Source organism: Chelonoidis abingdonii, chromosome 10 (assembly GCF_003597395.2).
Source record: "Chelonoidis abingdonii isolate Lonesome George chromosome 10, CheloAbing_2.0, whole genome shotgun sequence".
Classification (NCBI taxonomy): domain Eukaryota; kingdom Metazoa; phylum Chordata; order Testudines; family Testudinidae; genus Chelonoidis; species Chelonoidis abingdonii.
In genome coordinates, this window is record NC_133778.1 from 59,636,932 (window position 1) to 59,654,263 (window position 17,332).

Consider the following 17,332-nt stretch of genomic DNA (forward strand, 5'->3'; position numbering starts at 1 on the left):
GAGGGTGGTCGCTGAGGTCAATTTGGTTCAATATCTTCATTAATGATCTGGAGCGATGGCGGTGGATTGCAACCCTAGCAAGTCTCAGATAATCACAAACTGGGGAGTGGTAGATTACGCTGGAGGAGCTAAGGGATAGGATGCCAGAGGGAGCCTAGACAAAATAGAGGTTGTCTAAAAAATTTGATGAGGTTTAACAAAGACAAGCAGCCGGTACTTATACGGAGAAGCGCATTCACTGCTTAGACTAGGACCGAAGGTAGGCAGCAGTTTCTGCAGAAAAGACCTAGGGTGTACAGTGGAATGAGAAGCTGGATTGACTCAACAGATGTGCCTTGTGCAGAAGGCTACAGCATTTGGGCTGATACTAGGGGCCATTGCAGCAATCGAGTGTATGTGTTCATTCTCTCATTCGCACTGGTGAGCCTGCCTCTGGAGTATTTCCAGTTTGGGGTCTTACACTACAAGAAGTATGTGTAAAAATTGAAAGTTCATGCGGAGCGGCAACAAAAATTTGGGGCGGAACATGACTTACGAGGAAGGCTGATTGTGAGGAAGATGTTGATAGCGGTTCAACGATGAAAGGGGGTTCCAAAAGAGGAATGATCATAACTGTTCTCAGTGGCTTTAAATGAAGACAGAGTAATGGTCTTAGTAATTGTAGTCGGGAGTTAGGCTGGATATAGAAAACTTTTTTCACTAGGAGGTGTGAAGCAGATGGAATGAGTTACCTAGGAGGTGGAATTCTCCTCTTAAAGTTTTTAAGGTCAGGCTTGACAAGCCTGGCTGGGTGATTCAGATTGGGATTGGTCTGCTTTGAGCAGGGGCGACTAGATTGAACCCATCCTGAGGTCCACTTCCAACCTGATTATCTGCATTATATCTGTAGTCTTGCATTGATATGTGTTTACACGGATTAGGCTGGTATAACTGCATTATTTAATGTTTTCATACTCCGATTGACATAAGAATCTGATTAATGTACTGTAGACTGGCCTTCGGTGTATGTTTTAAATACTACTGCCAGTCATTCTTTCTGGAATCCTCAGGTACATTGATATAATACATGGAAAAGGTTTAAGTATGTGAGAATATAAACATTTATTCCTAAGATACTGCTACAGTCATTAAATCACAGATTTGCATATCAAACATTTTTACATCATGATACAAATTTCTAAAATTTGTAAATAATAGTAGGGATACTTTGATCATCAGTTTTCATGTACAGGACAAATTTTTCCTTTCGTAAGATGATTTCTAGAATGAAGGGCAAAATTTTTTATGCAGAGGTCAGATAGAGCTATAGAGAATCTACTTTCAACTTCATCACTGCCTTCATGTCCCGAATTGATGATGTCACTGTCATAGATTGATGCAGCAGAGGAACGCTTTACTGACTGATGTAAAAACACACCATCAAGCTGCTTTTATGGTGATTGGAAACATATCTCGAAGGTAGACATCATAATGTTTATTAAAAGTAGTATCATTCATTAATAAATATGCATGTGTACTAACTGTGAACCATAAATTTTGTCCACAATTTCTTTTGAATTTGTATGTTAATTATTACAGAAAATTGTGGCAGAAATATTGTTATTAATAAAACACTAAATGTAGTAAGAATTGATTTCATCTTATAGCCATAAAACTATTCTGTTGGAATCATAATTAAGTTTATCGGAATCTATATTTATTACAAAATGTAAATTGTTTATTCTAACAGAAGAATGCTCTCCTTGAAAGGTTAGGAAGAAGGATTAAAACAAAAAGCAGAGAAAAAATAGTGTACTGAAAATAGCTTTACATTTAATGCATTTTTATGCTCGTTTCATGGTCAGTTTACCCTGCTTTGGCAAGAAAGATGATTTCCCGGCCATTGTGCTTGCTACTTTCAAGTCAATATAATTTTGCGCACCACACCCGATTTCAAATAACAAAGTGCAGTAACTTTGGGATGATGCCTGCAATAGTTTACACCTTCAAAGAATGGTTGGTTGGTTGTTTTTCAGTAGTAGTTTTTAGATTGATAATGATAGCTCTGGCATCATGGCCAAGTAAGACTTTTTCCAGATCCTAGTTGTAGTCCAGTTCTGGAATTAGGTACTACAACAATGGCAATGCTATATCTATCTTCCTGCATTACTGGTGCCATGGAGCCCTCAGGTTTGGAGTCTTCCTTAGTGCCTTCTTTGGCTCAGGTGCTGACCAGTGATGCTGAATCTGTATCTTTGGTGCCAGGGCCTTGATGCTAAGAAAATAGGGAGAAACAGCACTTCCGGACTTGTGCTGGACTCCAATGTAATCAGTCAGTGCAGTTGGGCTCATTGTTTGAGGAGGCCTTTTGACAGCCCACCTATGAACCATCATCCCCCTCAATTTGAGCATGAGATTTTATCACACATCTTGATTGATTTTGTATACATTTACTTTAAAAATAGAAATTAATCTCTGAACCTGTTAAGGGAAGGTGATTTGTTCCAAATAATGTTTGTCAAACTGATGCTTTTTAAACAGCACATCTATTGCAGAGGTATTAAAAACAAACAAATAATGCTTTCCCCCTCAATTGGAAAATGCACTACCAGTTATACAGTTTATATTTGGTTATTATCCTTGGACAATACGATTGATGTCTATTTTTCACTTCTCAGTGTTTGCTGAGAATTATTGACTGTTTAGTGCAATTTCAATGTTAATTGTTGCTGTAGGCTTTCATCTGGCTCAGCAGAACATTAACAATTATTCATGCTTTAACAGTGGTTGATAAGTGAATGAGATTGCAATCTTGAACAATTTTGCTAACAAATTTAAATATAAATTATTTTTCCCTAAAACAGAAAATAATTTATTTGGAAAGGAAACCAAATGAACAACCTATATTCACTTTTAATTTGCTCTTTCATTTTTTGCAGATATTCAGAATATTAGAGGCCTTGCAGTGGATTGGGTGTCACGAAATTTGTACTGGATTAGTTCGGAGTTTGATGAAACTCAAATTAATGTGGCACATTTAGATGGTTCTTTGAAAACCTCAGTCATCCATGGAATTGATAAACCCCAGTGTCTTGCAGTTCACCCTGTCAAGGGGTAAAGTATGGTTATTCTTAACTGGTGGGATTTCATAAAATATATAGAAAGATTCCTTGTATTTGTCACTAGCATGGTGGCTTTTCAGTACTTGCTTTCATTTTTAGGACTACTACGAAAAAATATTGAATATCTTGGATTTGACAACTCATTTTCCCAGTCTTAATAATACAAATAGATCTTATTACAGTTATTTCTGACATTTCATTAACATGCCTTATATAATTTCATGTCAGCAAGGGAAAATAAAAGCGTGTGTGTGTGTGCGCGCATGTGCGCGCACACAACCAACCATTTGTATAAACTTAGGGAAAAAGCATAAGTATAGGTGCTAGACTTGCTGATTTCTACTTTATTTGTCCCAAATGCATGTGCTTCAGAACTTTTATACAGAATTTCTTGCACTGAATACAGAAGATATTTATAACAAACGTTATTATGAACTAGGTAGTACAGCCATTCATATTGTAACAACATTATATGTACTATTCATTTGATCATCTTTTCGAAACTGACACATTTAGAACATGGCATATATGAAACCAAATTTTCAGTCAGTCTTGTTTCTTGTTAAGGAAGCTTTACTGGACTGATGGGAACACAATTAATATGGCAAACATGGATGGCAGTAACAACAAAATACTCTTTCAGAATCAAAAAGACCCAGTTGGTAAATATTGTTTTATGTTATTCCTTTTTATTTAAAGTTGTTTTAACATTGAAATTATTTGATGTGATATTTAAAGTGCTGTGTTTCATGTAATATATCAGTAATATAGAAGTTTTTAAGAAACAAATATATATTTAGAATATGTAATATACATTTAATTGTCATTATTTTATTTTATCCTTTAAAGGCATTTGGACAGAGTCCACTGCCCATTGGAGTCAATGGGAGTTAGAGTAGGTTTGTTATAACTGTATGAACTTGCATAAAGGTCTGCAATTGATAGTATATAGGCTGAAGTTGAAATTAATTGTCATAGAGGCATATTCTTTGACCCAACAAAGATCCCGGGATATAGTCCTTGAATATATAAGTCTTTGAATATAGTATAATGAGTGTGTTTCTTTTGTGGGTGTAGGAAGGAAAGATATGGAGAACTCAAGCTTTAGGCTCACAACCCCTCAATGCTCAGTCTGGAACATATCTCCAGAGGGTTGTCTGCACCCATTGCAGAAGTAAAGGTGTTGGATATGTGACTTCATGAATTCCTCCCATTTGTTGCCCCTGAAGAAGTGGTGTTCCATAGTAGAGCTGCTTTGCTGCTGCTATGTGAAGTGGGAGGGAAATGGTCCACAGACCTCTGCTCAGAATCCCATCTTTCTGATGAAAGAAAATTTGGCCCTTTAAATTTTAGTTCATAGTAAAGGACGGAAATAGGAATAGAAGTAAATGTACTACCTATAACTGCTTTTTACTAAACGTTAATATTGCTTAATGTGTGCCACTGATGTAAAATGTTAACATTTATTTTTAATGCTGTTGATATATTAGCTAGGATATAGTATGTGAGAAACTATTAACATTATGACTCTTTTTGACAAAATTATCTGCTATCATGTTTTATTCCTATCTTTTGTGATGGTGGTCATTCTGTTTTCTTTCTGGTATTTCATTTCTTCTGGGTATTTAAATATCCCATAATTCATTTTGTCTTTTTGAACATAATTAAAGAGTTTTTATCACATATTGTTTTATGGTATCATATTTAGTAAGCATGAATATACAAAGTAAGCAAGAGAAAAATTTACCGAAATAATTAAATTGGCATTAAAGCAAACGCAAAGTGCTTTTCATTCTGAAAATCAATGTCTGGTATTTCTCTTTTGATACCTTTTACATTTTAAGAATATAAATTAGAGATAATTCAGTACAGGCACTTTATTGGCAAATTCTGGAATAAATCTTACTGCACAATCCAGAGAATAAACCTCCTATGGAAAATATTCAACAATCCTTTTCCCTCACACTGGTATAGTTTCATGTGTGTCATGTGACACAGAGATAAATTATGCACTTGGAGATAAAAAGGTAAGTTCAAGAGCTAAATCTCTATGGTAGATAAAATGATAAAATATAGAAAGGGAATAAATATGCAAGATTAGGATACTGCTTGATTACAACCTTATAAAGGTGCACTAAATGTGGACTAAAGCAGTTTCTTCAGTGCTTATCTGAATTGTGCAGAACACTTTACATTAACTGTGAATATGATCATGGGGTCATGCTCTTCTTGAGAAGACATGCAAAAAGGCAGTTTGTATTAACTAAGGTGACAAGCAAGCTAAACTGCATGTGCAGGTGAAAGAAAAGTGGTATACTCCATTGCTGGATGTATAGCAGTATTGCCACAGCTTCCGCCCCAATCTTACAAAGATTTACACTGCATTGATCAAAATCAGTCACCATTTCTCAACCATCAATCTGACAACTTTGGCTTAAATTGAACTCTTTAGGATAATTATCTTTTTTAACTGGTTTGATTTTTTTTAACTTTATTTTTTTTGAGAATTTTCACATTTGCATTCAGTGAAATAACCTTAGTTGAGGAACAGTTAAGAACATTTAATGGCATAGTATTATCTGCATAGTTTCTGATAGTCATCCTGTAGACTAGTGGCTCTCAACTTTTCCAGACTACAAATCCTTGCATTACCCCTAAGTTTCACCTCACTTAATAACTACTTGCTTACAAAATCAGACAAAAAATTACAAAAGTGTCACAGCACACTGTTACTGGAAAATTACTTATTTTCTCATTTTCACCATATAATTGTAAAATAAATCAACTGGAATAGAAATATTGTACTTATATTTCAGTGTATAGTATATAGAACTATGTAAACATGTCATTGTCTGTATGAAATTTTAGTTTGTAATGACTTCGCTAGTGCTTTTTATGTAGCCTATTGTAAAACTGAACAAATACATAGATAAGCAATTGTACCCCCTGCAAAATCTCTGGTACCGCCAGTGATATCCATACTCCTGTTTGAGAACCACTGCTGATGTCAGTGCTTAGTTAAATAATAAGATCCTGGGTGAGCTATTGTGGCAAACTTTTTCTTAAAAATATTTGGAGGGTTATTACTATTAGTAACCTAACAATAATAGATACTTAACAGATTCATCTAGAATGAACAAATTAACTCTTTGTGTTATCGATGGACATGTAGGATTGTGCTAGTGATTAAACTATAATTGGATGTGTTAGTATAAGACCATCACAGCAGGAAAACAAGGTATAGCAAAAGAGGGAATCATAACTTAAAATAAAAATTATATACAAATATTGGAAGAATAAGGTTGTGGAGATGTGTAACTGAACATTGGTAAATGTGAGAATTAATGTTGCCATGCATTTCTGTATCAAATGCTGGAGGAAAATGGCAAAGCATGTGTGCAGTGTTATAGAATGTGGAGGGTTTGTAGCATGCTACCAAAACCAAGCTGTTCTACCAAAGTCACAGGAGCAAAATCCTGATTTTAACCATCTTAGAACTGTCAAATCTTGTGGATTTTTACAGGGCCAGAAAAAGGCACCCCTCCAATCCTAGGAGTTGTCCCCCTACAAAATTTCAGAGTAAAAAGAGATCTCAAGAACTTTAAGGTAGAAAGTGTTAGGCAACTTTAATATAGGGTTTGCTGTCATACTCCTGATAATGTAGTTTTTACAATAGTGGAATGTTTCTTACAAATCAGGAGATGGCTGTGAAGAGAGAACACAAGGACAGCATAGGTCTTGGTAAATGAGAAAAAAAATACAAAAAAATCAACATAAAATGCAATTTCTTTGTATTTTTAAAGAGTTGTGAAGTTCCTTGTGACGTTTTTAAATATTATGTTGTGAAGCAATCTGAGTTATTTTACTACTTCATAGAAAAGTATACAATCCATGCTTATGCACTTCAAATAGAAATGGGTTTAAATAAACTTTGGAAAGCTCTGTTTCTCAGGAGTTTCAGCTGAGTAAAAGTTTCAGGTTTCATGTTCACTGGACAAAGATAATATGGAATGTTGGGAGTGGGCTGAATGGTGTCAGGTGCATCAGCATTTTAAATTGCAAGAGAGAACCAGTGCTGTTAGCTGAATGGGAGTGGAGCAAAGGAAGCCAAGCTTATACAACTAGAGAGAGGAAGAGCCTCAACAGAGCAACTGTAAATTGACAGTAAGAAGAGGAGTGGCTGAGCAGAATAATATAGCTGAGTTGGGGATGAAACTTGTCACACATTCAAGTAATGCCTTTGTGGAAATGAGGGTGGAACCAAGCAGAAAGTTACAATTTTTTTATTTTTGACTTCAGAATCTTTGTCTAGCATCCTCATTTAAAAAAAAAATCCCTCTTTCAAAAGTTCATCTTACTACGCTAGTTATTTTGCATTTTTCTCTCTCTAGGATGTTGAGCTTAATTATTTAGGTTCACTATTATTCACTGGCTCAACTGTAGTTACTTCTTGAACCAGCTCCTGAGTATTACTTAGTACTAGCTAGTATTCGCTTGTGTGCTTGTTACAGGTTAGCTGGCAGTCATGCTGTCAGTCTGCTGGTGACAAACTCTGCTAAAGAAAATGAACCAGCCCAGATCCACCTGGGAATAACTTATTGCCTGTGTAGCTGGGCAGTAGTTAATTAGTTAAGGAACAGCTGGGACTTATAATAGGTGATGTGGCCTCAGGCAGGAGAGAACACAGAGAGGAGGTACCTGGGAAAAGAATGCTGCAGGCAAGCTAGCTAGAAATCTAGTCCCAGTGGGATCTTCTAGAGAAATGAGCTTCCTGAGCAGAGGAACAGTTCCCAGAATACAGAAAGACAAAGTTTCCAAAGAGAGGACTTCTCAGGGAGCTCACCAGGAAAGGAAGCGAAGGAAGAATGATCCTAGGTGGGGGAGGCTTTGAAAGGGAAGAGCTATGAATGCTAACCCTCAGCAAAACGATGAAAGGACTTCACTAGGTAGCATGTGAGCCCCAGATCAAAGGAATTATGTGCTGTTCTGAGGAAGTGTTTTCACTGTTTGACCCCTGTGGGGACCATAAATCAAGAGGAGAGACTCTTTCCTAGCTAACAGAAGCCTTGACTCCAGAAGAGGGTTCTGAGTCAATGAGGCCTCACTTGTATGAGACCTGGACATAAGTGGGGTTAATAGACTATGGTTAATTCCCTGCCTCCAGTGAGGATGCCAGGGTGGAGATCTATTCATGTAATTCTTTGCCTGAAGGGAAACTATTCAGTATGCATAAGCCTTATTGGATTTACTGAACACCCAGTAGGGGAAACTTAGGCAGAAATTTAATTGCAGCACTGCATGGGACCACTGTGGCATATACCATGGATGATGGGCCCCATTACAGTGCTCTAGAATGACTTGTTCCAAGAAGTAAAGAATTAGCATAAGGAACATAAGAATGGCCATATTGGTCCATCTAGCCCAGTATCCTGTCTTCCAATAATGGCCAATGCCAGGTACCCCAGGGAAATGAACAGAACAGGTAATCATCAGGTGATCCATTCCTTGTCGCCCATTCCCAGCTTCTGGCAAACAGAGGCTAGGGACACCATCCCTTCCCCTCCTGGCTAGTGGTCATTGGGCAATTGTAATTAGAATTAATTTTAAAATTAATTTCCAAAACCGGGCTTTCTCACAAAAGTTCTGAAACTTTTGGTTAAGCTGGAGAAAAGCCTTTGTAACATCCTGAATGGAACTCTGAATTGCAGCAATGCTCTGAAATATTCTTTTATTTTGTCTGATTCTTTCTGTTACTATTTGGACGTATTTTATATGGCAGATTATACTGGAGTTATTTTTATTTGGTGAAAAGAAGACTCAGTAATAGACTGGCCTATGTTGTTGGCTTGTCTTCTAATGTGTGTGTGCAACATTCTGGAAATAGAAGTTCATCATGATCTTATCAAAACAGTTAACTTGCATTTTATGAGTTTGTACTGCTTCAGAGTGAGTAATTCAGTAGTGAAGCCTTCAGGCAGTTTTGGCTGAATAACTTTGTTTCTTTAAGTGGAAAGCAGCATTCCAAGCAATCCATTGTTAAACTAAACATACCCAATTACTATTTATTGCTCAGTTTCAGTTGTAGTTAGTACTCAAGGCTGTTTACACTTGGATTTTAATTCACTAATTGGAGCTATTTTCATATTTAAATCAAAATTCACAGTAGGCAATATATCTCCAAGTATATTAAAATCAAACTTGTATTTGTCAGCCTGTTAGCCAATACAGAACTCCCCTCTCCAATTTTGCCACCTGCTGTAATTATTAATTTATTCTAATTTTAATTTCAATCAGTTGTTGATGGATACAACCATTAAGGCCATCATTAGAATGTTAAGAGGACAGAATGTCCAGAGAATGATAAACTCATGTATGAATGGATTACCGTTGGGGGAGACAGAGGGAGAGGGAAGGGAAGGTTATTTACAAAAAACTCCTTGAATGTATTGCCTAATGGGTGGTAGGTTCAAGTTGCATGGAAGTGCAGATTGGTGGAGGAATGAGGAACATTCTTCCAAACAATATTTCACCAGAATGGATGCATAATTAAATTGATCCATATAGTTGGTTTTCATACATAAAATTGCTTTCAAATTAGATAACAAATGTTCTCCATTATTTCCTGTTTACTAGCTCTCCAGAATCATCTTACCTAAGAAAATTGCTGTAAAGATTGCCAAAGAGTGTCCTTCTTAATAGGGATAATTCACACATGCAGAAATACAAAATATTCTCCTTTCCAAATGAGAGCATTTTCCTTTGAGAGAGTTTTGTGGTACACCGCACATTCAGTTTTATGGTACACCACACATTAAGTGTGTGTGAGGGGGGTGTCATTGTAAAAACTCAAGTTTTGTATTTATTTGTGGGCACAGCCATACCGGAGGGGGGGAATTCAACCCCAAAGAAGAGCAGGGAGCATTTACTTCCCTTCATCCTTGGGTTATTCTGCTGAGGACAACAGTTTTAATTTGCAGCAGGAACAAGTGTTACCTGAGAAATATGCTGAATCTGCACATCTCTCTAGTAATCATCTAGCACTCACTCCTCTGTCAGACCTATGCACTTTGTGGGCTGTGTGTGCACACTCTGGGACTTCCACTGCACTGTAGCCCTGTCCATGTGAGACAGAACTGTGCACCAGATTCAGACCCTGACCATTTCTCACATTCTAGCACTGAAGGTCTGCAGTCTACATTTAAACATTCAACTATGCACTCTTTGGAGGTTAATGGTTATAGATAAAAAGACGGGTCAGCCACTCTGACATCAATTAGACTTATTTTTTTAAGAGAAATATTGAAGAAAATTGATAAACATAGATCGAGAGTGGCAGATGTAGAAAATATTAAATACAAATACCAATTCTACTGAAGAATAAAAATGGAGAAAGAAAAAGCAAAACTAAAAGCGGGTGGGATGGGGATATTGGCCACTATGAACACTCAGAAGTGCCCAAGGAACCATTAGGTCCCCAGATTATGAATGTTGGTAGTAAAACTAAAGCAAATCCCTCTATCAAAGAAGCTGAAATTAACTCTTATCTCCCGCAACTCTTGTTTCTGCAACTCATCACAATTACCTCTGTCTTTATATCAGTTGAATCACAACATCAGGGGGATCATTCAATATGTGATCTCTGGTAGATTGTGCAAGTCGAACCACTGTTCTATCTAGATCTAAAGAAATGGAGACACAATTGAGAGTCATTAGCATACTTATAACACGACACACCAGATTATCTTCTTATATTCCCCTAGTAGTTTCATGCAGGCATTGAACAGGAGGGATGATAGAATAGGAATCATGTGGCACTTCACATAATTACACAATCACCTTAACCTTCTCTCTGAATCTTCTGAAAGAAAGAGAGATGGATACAATTCAACATAACTGTTTAGTGTTGACATAGTATGCAGCTCTTTCATCAACAGAAGATGTAAGAGAATCAGCAGGGACCTGACATGTTCCTACAATACACTAAACTCCTTCCATGGGCACAGGAAGACAATTTCTGAAGAGATAACATATGACACAGGACTAAAACCAGATGAGCCAAGGAAATATTGTCAGAGATGTGTCACTGACTCTTCTGGTGTCAGGAGGTGATCACAATATCATTTCACACTCATACAGTGAAATGTTGCAGGTTCTGGCTGAACTATGAGAGAAGCTGTGACTAAATGCTTTCTTAGGAAAGCAAGAGTGTGGGAGAAGGTAGGCTATGAGAGGATAGTTGGTCTTGTGGTTAAGGCTCTAGATTGGGACTTGTGATCTGTGTTCTGTTCCTGTCCTTCAAAGTTCTTTCTGAGCACCCACATGAAGTATATATTGGTTTTGGAGTAGCTCCATGGTAGAAAATGGCCTCTGACAGGCAGCTGAAGTCTCTAGCTATGCATTTTTGACAGGAGACTTTCATGGAGAAACTAATAATTGACGTGAGTAGGAGAACTACCACTCCAAATCCCTTAAGCAGAACATTTGAGGGTTTACCAAAAGGATATTTCAATTTTCAGGGCTTTCTCTATAGACTCAAGTCTGTGTTCCTGAAGATTCTGAAGACTCAGCAGATTTCTGGCTGACAGAGGGTTTGTCCAAGATCTAGGCTTGATCTGGCATCATCTTTCTTCTATGGTGCCATTTTTAGTACTTCCAGGGTATCTTCTTACTCTTTGGCTTTGGCAGTTTTAACTGTGGGGGGAGAGAATAGGTATGAGTTAGACACTCTGATACATGGTAATGAGTATAGTATAAATATCTAAGTTGGCTAGTTAGAGGGTCCTTGAAGCTACAGTAGTAGTCTGCAAACCTTCTGTTTCATGAAAGAGATTAGTGTCACTTATAATTTCTATGCTGTCAAGTATCGGGGGTAGCCAAGTTAGTCTGTATCCGCAAAAACAACAAGGAGTCTGGTGACACCTTAAAGACTAACAGATTTATTTGAGCATAAGCTTTCCTGGGTAAAAAAACACTTCAGATGCATGGAGTGAAAATTACAGATACAGGCATTATATAATGACACACGAAGAGAAGGGAGTTGCTACACCACACCACAGAAACACTAATCCCTGTAGCAAACCTTGTTACCTACTCTGTCCCCATATCTACTCTAGTTACACCATCAGAGGACCCAACCACATCAGTCACACTAACAGGGGCTCATTCACCTGCACAACTACCAATGTCATGTATGCCATCATGTGCCAGCAATGCCCCTCTGACATGTACATTGGCCAAACCGAACAGTCTCTACATAAAAGAATAAATGTACACAAATTGGACATCAGGAATGGTAACATACAAAAGCCAGTAGGAGAACTGTCATAAATAGATAGCTAAGGGTTAATGTTTCTTTTACCTGTAAAGGGGTTAACAAAGGGAACCAAACACCTGACCAGAGGACCAATCAGGAAAGTGGATTTTTCAAAGTGAGGGAGGGAACTTCTGGTTTTGGGTTTGTCTGCCTATTTTTTGTCTCTCGGCTATGAGGGAATACCTTTTTTTTCTATCTTCAAGCTTCTAAACTTCAGTCCCCAGTTATAAGTACAAAGGTAGCAAAGCAATAGCTGTTATATGTTTTGTTTTGTATTTACATGTGTGGAGTTTGCTGGATATGGTTTAAATTGGATATTTATTACAGATGTTATTCATATACATAGCAATAGCCCTGTATTATGTCGTCTTAATGCAGTGATCATGTCATGTGTTGTTTCTTTCTTGTTATATAAAATTTTCTTTTAAACCCTGCTTGACGTTTTTTCTCTGGTTAAGGCTACGGAACGAAGGGAGGGGGAAAAATCTTTTGTGTTAGCTTGACTAGGTTTGAATGCATAGCCTCAGGGGGAAAGGTAAATTGCCCACTCTGGTTTGCATTCAAGGAGTTTAAGTATAGTATCGCCCAGGATAACCAGGAGGGAGAGCTGGGGATGAAATAAAGAGGAGACAAGGGGAGGAGGTTGTTTTCCCTTTGGGGTGAGACTCAGGGTTTCTGAGTCTTGGGGTCCCCAGAGAAGATTTTGGGGAGACCAGGAGTTATCGGGTACTCGAATCCGATTGGTGGCAGCGATATCAGATCCAAGCTGGTAATAAGCTTGGGGGAGTTTCATGCTAGCTTCTCAGTTTATGAGCGCTAAGGTTCAAATCTGAGTAGGAAGCTATTACAAGAACACTTCAATCTTCCTGGTCCTTCTATAACAGATTTAAAAGTAGCTATACTTAAACAAAAAGACATCAGAAACAGACTTCAAAGAGAAACTGCTGAACTAAAATCAATTTGCAGATTTAACACCATTAATTTGGGCTTGAATAGGGACTGGGATTGGCTGGCTCATTACAAAAGCCTCTCCTGGAACTAACACCTCCTCATCTATTGTTGGGAGTGGACTACATCCACCCTGATCAAATTCGTCCTGTCAACACTGGTTGTCCACTTGTGAGGTGGACCTCTCCTAGGACCTGAGCTCATCCAGCTAGTTCTTCACTGCCACAAAATGGCCTTCTGTCAGTCAGTCATGGATTAATTTATATTTGTGAGGGGAAAATTTGAATGGAATTAAATCTATCTCAAAAAGCAAGCTATTTTTCACTGTAAATTGTCTATTTTATTGTGCTTTCATCTTTACTATTGTAACATATTAAAACAAGAGCATTTTACATTTAGATCTCTTTGTTACTGGCTCAAAATCTTTGAATTTGCTTTTCTTTGATAAAAATAGCCTAACACTGAATGAAGATTACATGTTAAGACACCACAATTATGTTTTAATTGTATAAATTAATCACAGGTCTATCGATAGATTATCTGGAGAACAAGCTTTATTGGATCAGTTCAGGAAATGGAACCATAAATAGATGCAACCTGGATGGTAGTGATTTAGAAATAATAGAGTCAATGAAAGAAGAATTAACAAAAGCCACAGCTTTAACCATCATGGGTAAGTGCTGGGTTACTATATTTCTTATTCTTTATATATTGATTGGCTACAAATTAATTATGATGTGTGAAATGCTTGGAAAAGTTACTGCTGTACTAGCACACGCGCACACACACACACACACACACACACACATATAAAAATTATAAATTTTAGCTAAGTGGTATCAGAGGTTATTGAAGTCTGAATATAAGGTCTCTTACTGTAAAGATATATATTTCTAAATTATTCAACATTCTATATACATTAAAGCTTTATATTGTTTTTATTTTATTCAAATAGTATTATTTCACATCTACATTCCAAATTTATACTGCTGTCCTTTGTTGTCCCCCCAAAAAACCCAACATCTAATGTGAAGATAAAAAAAAAGGTTTTAAACTACCACTTAATTTTTTTTATCCTTAAGCCTAGTGTCGTGTTTACCTTAATAAATATGTCTGCAGGGAGTCACATGCCTAGGTAGCCACTAATAGAATCCTTTTGAGTGGTGTGAAAAAGTACTGTGGAGAAGAGGTGAGGCTGAGGGTCTAAATAGCCTTGCCCCTAATAACAATTCCTTCCTCTCTCCCTAACAGATAAAACTGCTTAGGAGCTTGTCTCCATGTCTTTGTCTTCTGCACAGTGTTTCCCAATAAGCTTATAAATAATTAAACTACTTATCTTACTGTTAAAATTTGTTGTTCTTAAAAAATCCAGCAAAACAAACGTATGTATTACATACGTTTGTTTTTATTTTTATTTTTTTCCCCATCTGTTAGCTCTTACTGCATGGTGGACTCTGAATAGGGGAAGTAAAGATTTAAGAGTTGTTTCTCTTGCTCTAACACATTTTCCTCCTCCAGTAGATATAAACATTTTCTCTTTTGCCTGGGAGGGTTAAAAAATGTAAAGTCTAGAAGAAAATGTCTAGGAAGGTTAGAAATGTGCTCAGAAATAGCTATGTATGATTCAGTTCAAACTAAAACATGGAATACCTATGGGAGATATCTATTCAAAATGTGGATATTTTTAAATGGGAGAGAAGTTCATAAAGCAACACTCTGACAATTGCACAAGAGCTTGGATTGACAGTGGACTGCAAATTAGAAATGAGTTCTCAATGCAAAATGGTGACAATAAAATCTGTGAGCCTTATTGCCACTGATCTGTGTATAGCAGTGAGGAGTGTGCAAGGAGACTTCAATCCTCTCTACAATTCCTGTGTGAAGGCTAGAGGAAGGCATTATCCCTTTGCTCTAGGGAAGACAGACTTCTCCTGTCCTCCCGCAGGGGCAAACTAAGTCCCTTTTATGGTCATGGCCCCATCATCCTTCTCCATGAGCCCCCCAGGTTGAACTTAAGGTCCAGTTATGTAAGTCTTATATAATCTTAGGAATTTAAAGTGTAAAGATATTTAACAGAAGCAGGACATCTAACTAGAAAAGCTGAAAACTGAAAAAATCAAGGGCGCTTGGAGGTGATGACTAAGGTGGACTCTCCTGATGACTAGAATGATTTTCCTGCCTTGGGGGGAAAAACAAGGCTTCCTTTCTTTTCTTTTTTTTTCTCTTTTTTTTTCCTTTTCTGCTTCAGAACAAAACAGATATTTTGAATTTTTTTACGTGAAAAAAACAGAGAGAGAACATAATGCACCCCAGAATAGCAAATAGCCCACTGGAAGGTTTTTGAAAGATTTATAAAATTCTCCCTGTGTGTAACCCTCTGTCTCCAGTTGAGTTCATATAAATCAGTATTATTGGTTTTAGCTATGATTTATGTTGGTATGTATAGAGATATCAGAGTCTTCCAAATACCTATCTAGGTAAAAATTGTTCTAATTTTGTTCAATTGATTTAAATAGTTGATCATATCTTCAGTGTGGATCTTTTTTGTTTATGTTTATACGTACATATAAAATAGGTGGTTTCATAGTTGGCATTTAATTACTAATATTGAATAATGAATGATGTATCAGCTGAATTTCAGAGTTTTTGTCACAGCATAAATACATCACAATATTAATATGTTTCCACTAGCAATTTGATAAAATAGGTTCAACATCTGAATAATATTTACATATTAAAATTTGTGTGCTGTGCAAATCAACTGAGGAAAAAAAGATCTTTGTGTATTTTAACTTGTCTTAAAAAGATGTTTAATGTATAATTTTACTGACTTGTTTATAACTGAGATCTTTTGTATAAATCAATGCTAATGGAATACATATATTGTCTTTCCTTTAGAGAACTACAGGAGGTATTTTATGATGGGAATAAGGATATTTGTTCATATTTTCACTGTAATGTCCTCCTAGATTTTATATTTGCCTGAAGTCTGCAGTTGAGACTTTCAGTACTTTTACCAGTATTGAGATCAAGAGAGTCAATGCTTTCAGATTAAAGGGTTTGTTTTTTATTATCAGAATACAAACGTTTCATGATGTTCTTATTTTAAGAATTAATAGAGTGCAGTTAGTTCATGTTACCATGTGATACTTGCTGCTACATATTTATTTTAATAAATTTCATATATATAACAGCAAGTATCACATGGTAACATTAATTCTTATATATACATCTTTCCAAAATAAAATATTTTTACATTAATAAATTTTCTCAGTTAGTTAACTCTTTTGTCTGAGTGTCCAGATTTTTTTAAAGCCCATAGCTTCCTCCTCTCATTGAGATGGAGTACTGAAGTTGATGGGAGAGCACTCTTTCATTGACCAGACCTGCTAAAGCGATGTTGCTGCATTGATTGCTGTAGTGCTGATTTAGCTTAGTAATGAAGACAAGCCATTAGTCTCATTTTCAAAAGGGATTTAGATACTTAGGTGTCTATATCCCATTTATCATCAATGGAATACTCTTAAGGGATAGACTCACAAATGAACTCAGGCAGCTTAACTGCCACTTTAGGCAGAGAATCAGGACACATTGGGATTCTCAAAGCCCCTGATCAACTGCTCCCTGAACTCCATAGGCACCTAAAATTGCTCAGTGCCTAAATTTTTGCAGTAAAAGTTCTCTGGGCCAAGTAAGCTACTGTAGCCTAATGGTTAGATAACTCACCCAGGATTCAGAAGACTCAGAATCCAGGCCCTCTACTCCACTTATTTTTTAAAATTATTTTTCCACAGCTTCAGCAGGACAGATTGAAGAAGCTCCACATCCTTTTCTTGTCATCTCCAACAGGCTATTTTATGCGAGGAGTCAGCTAATGGCTAGATTTTATGAATCCTATTCTTGAGGCACTCTTCTCTTCCCTTCATTGTATAGGCACCTAACTCAATGATTTTCTAGGTGCTGTGACAAA

At 36.8% G+C, this 17,332-nt stretch overlaps 1 protein-coding gene across 1 annotated transcript in view; it reads left to right on the forward strand.

Moving 5' to 3' along the window:
- The window catches only part of LRP1B (LDL receptor related protein 1B), a 1,355,016-nt gene that overhangs the window by 927,759 nt on the left and 409,925 nt on the right, over positions 1-17,332 (forward strand). The window contains 3 exon segments of the mRNA XM_075069829.1: positions 2,919-3,093; positions 3,669-3,763; positions 13,886-14,035. Coding sequence (XP_074925930.1) covers positions 2,919-3,093; positions 3,669-3,763; positions 13,886-14,035 — 420 coding nt within the window.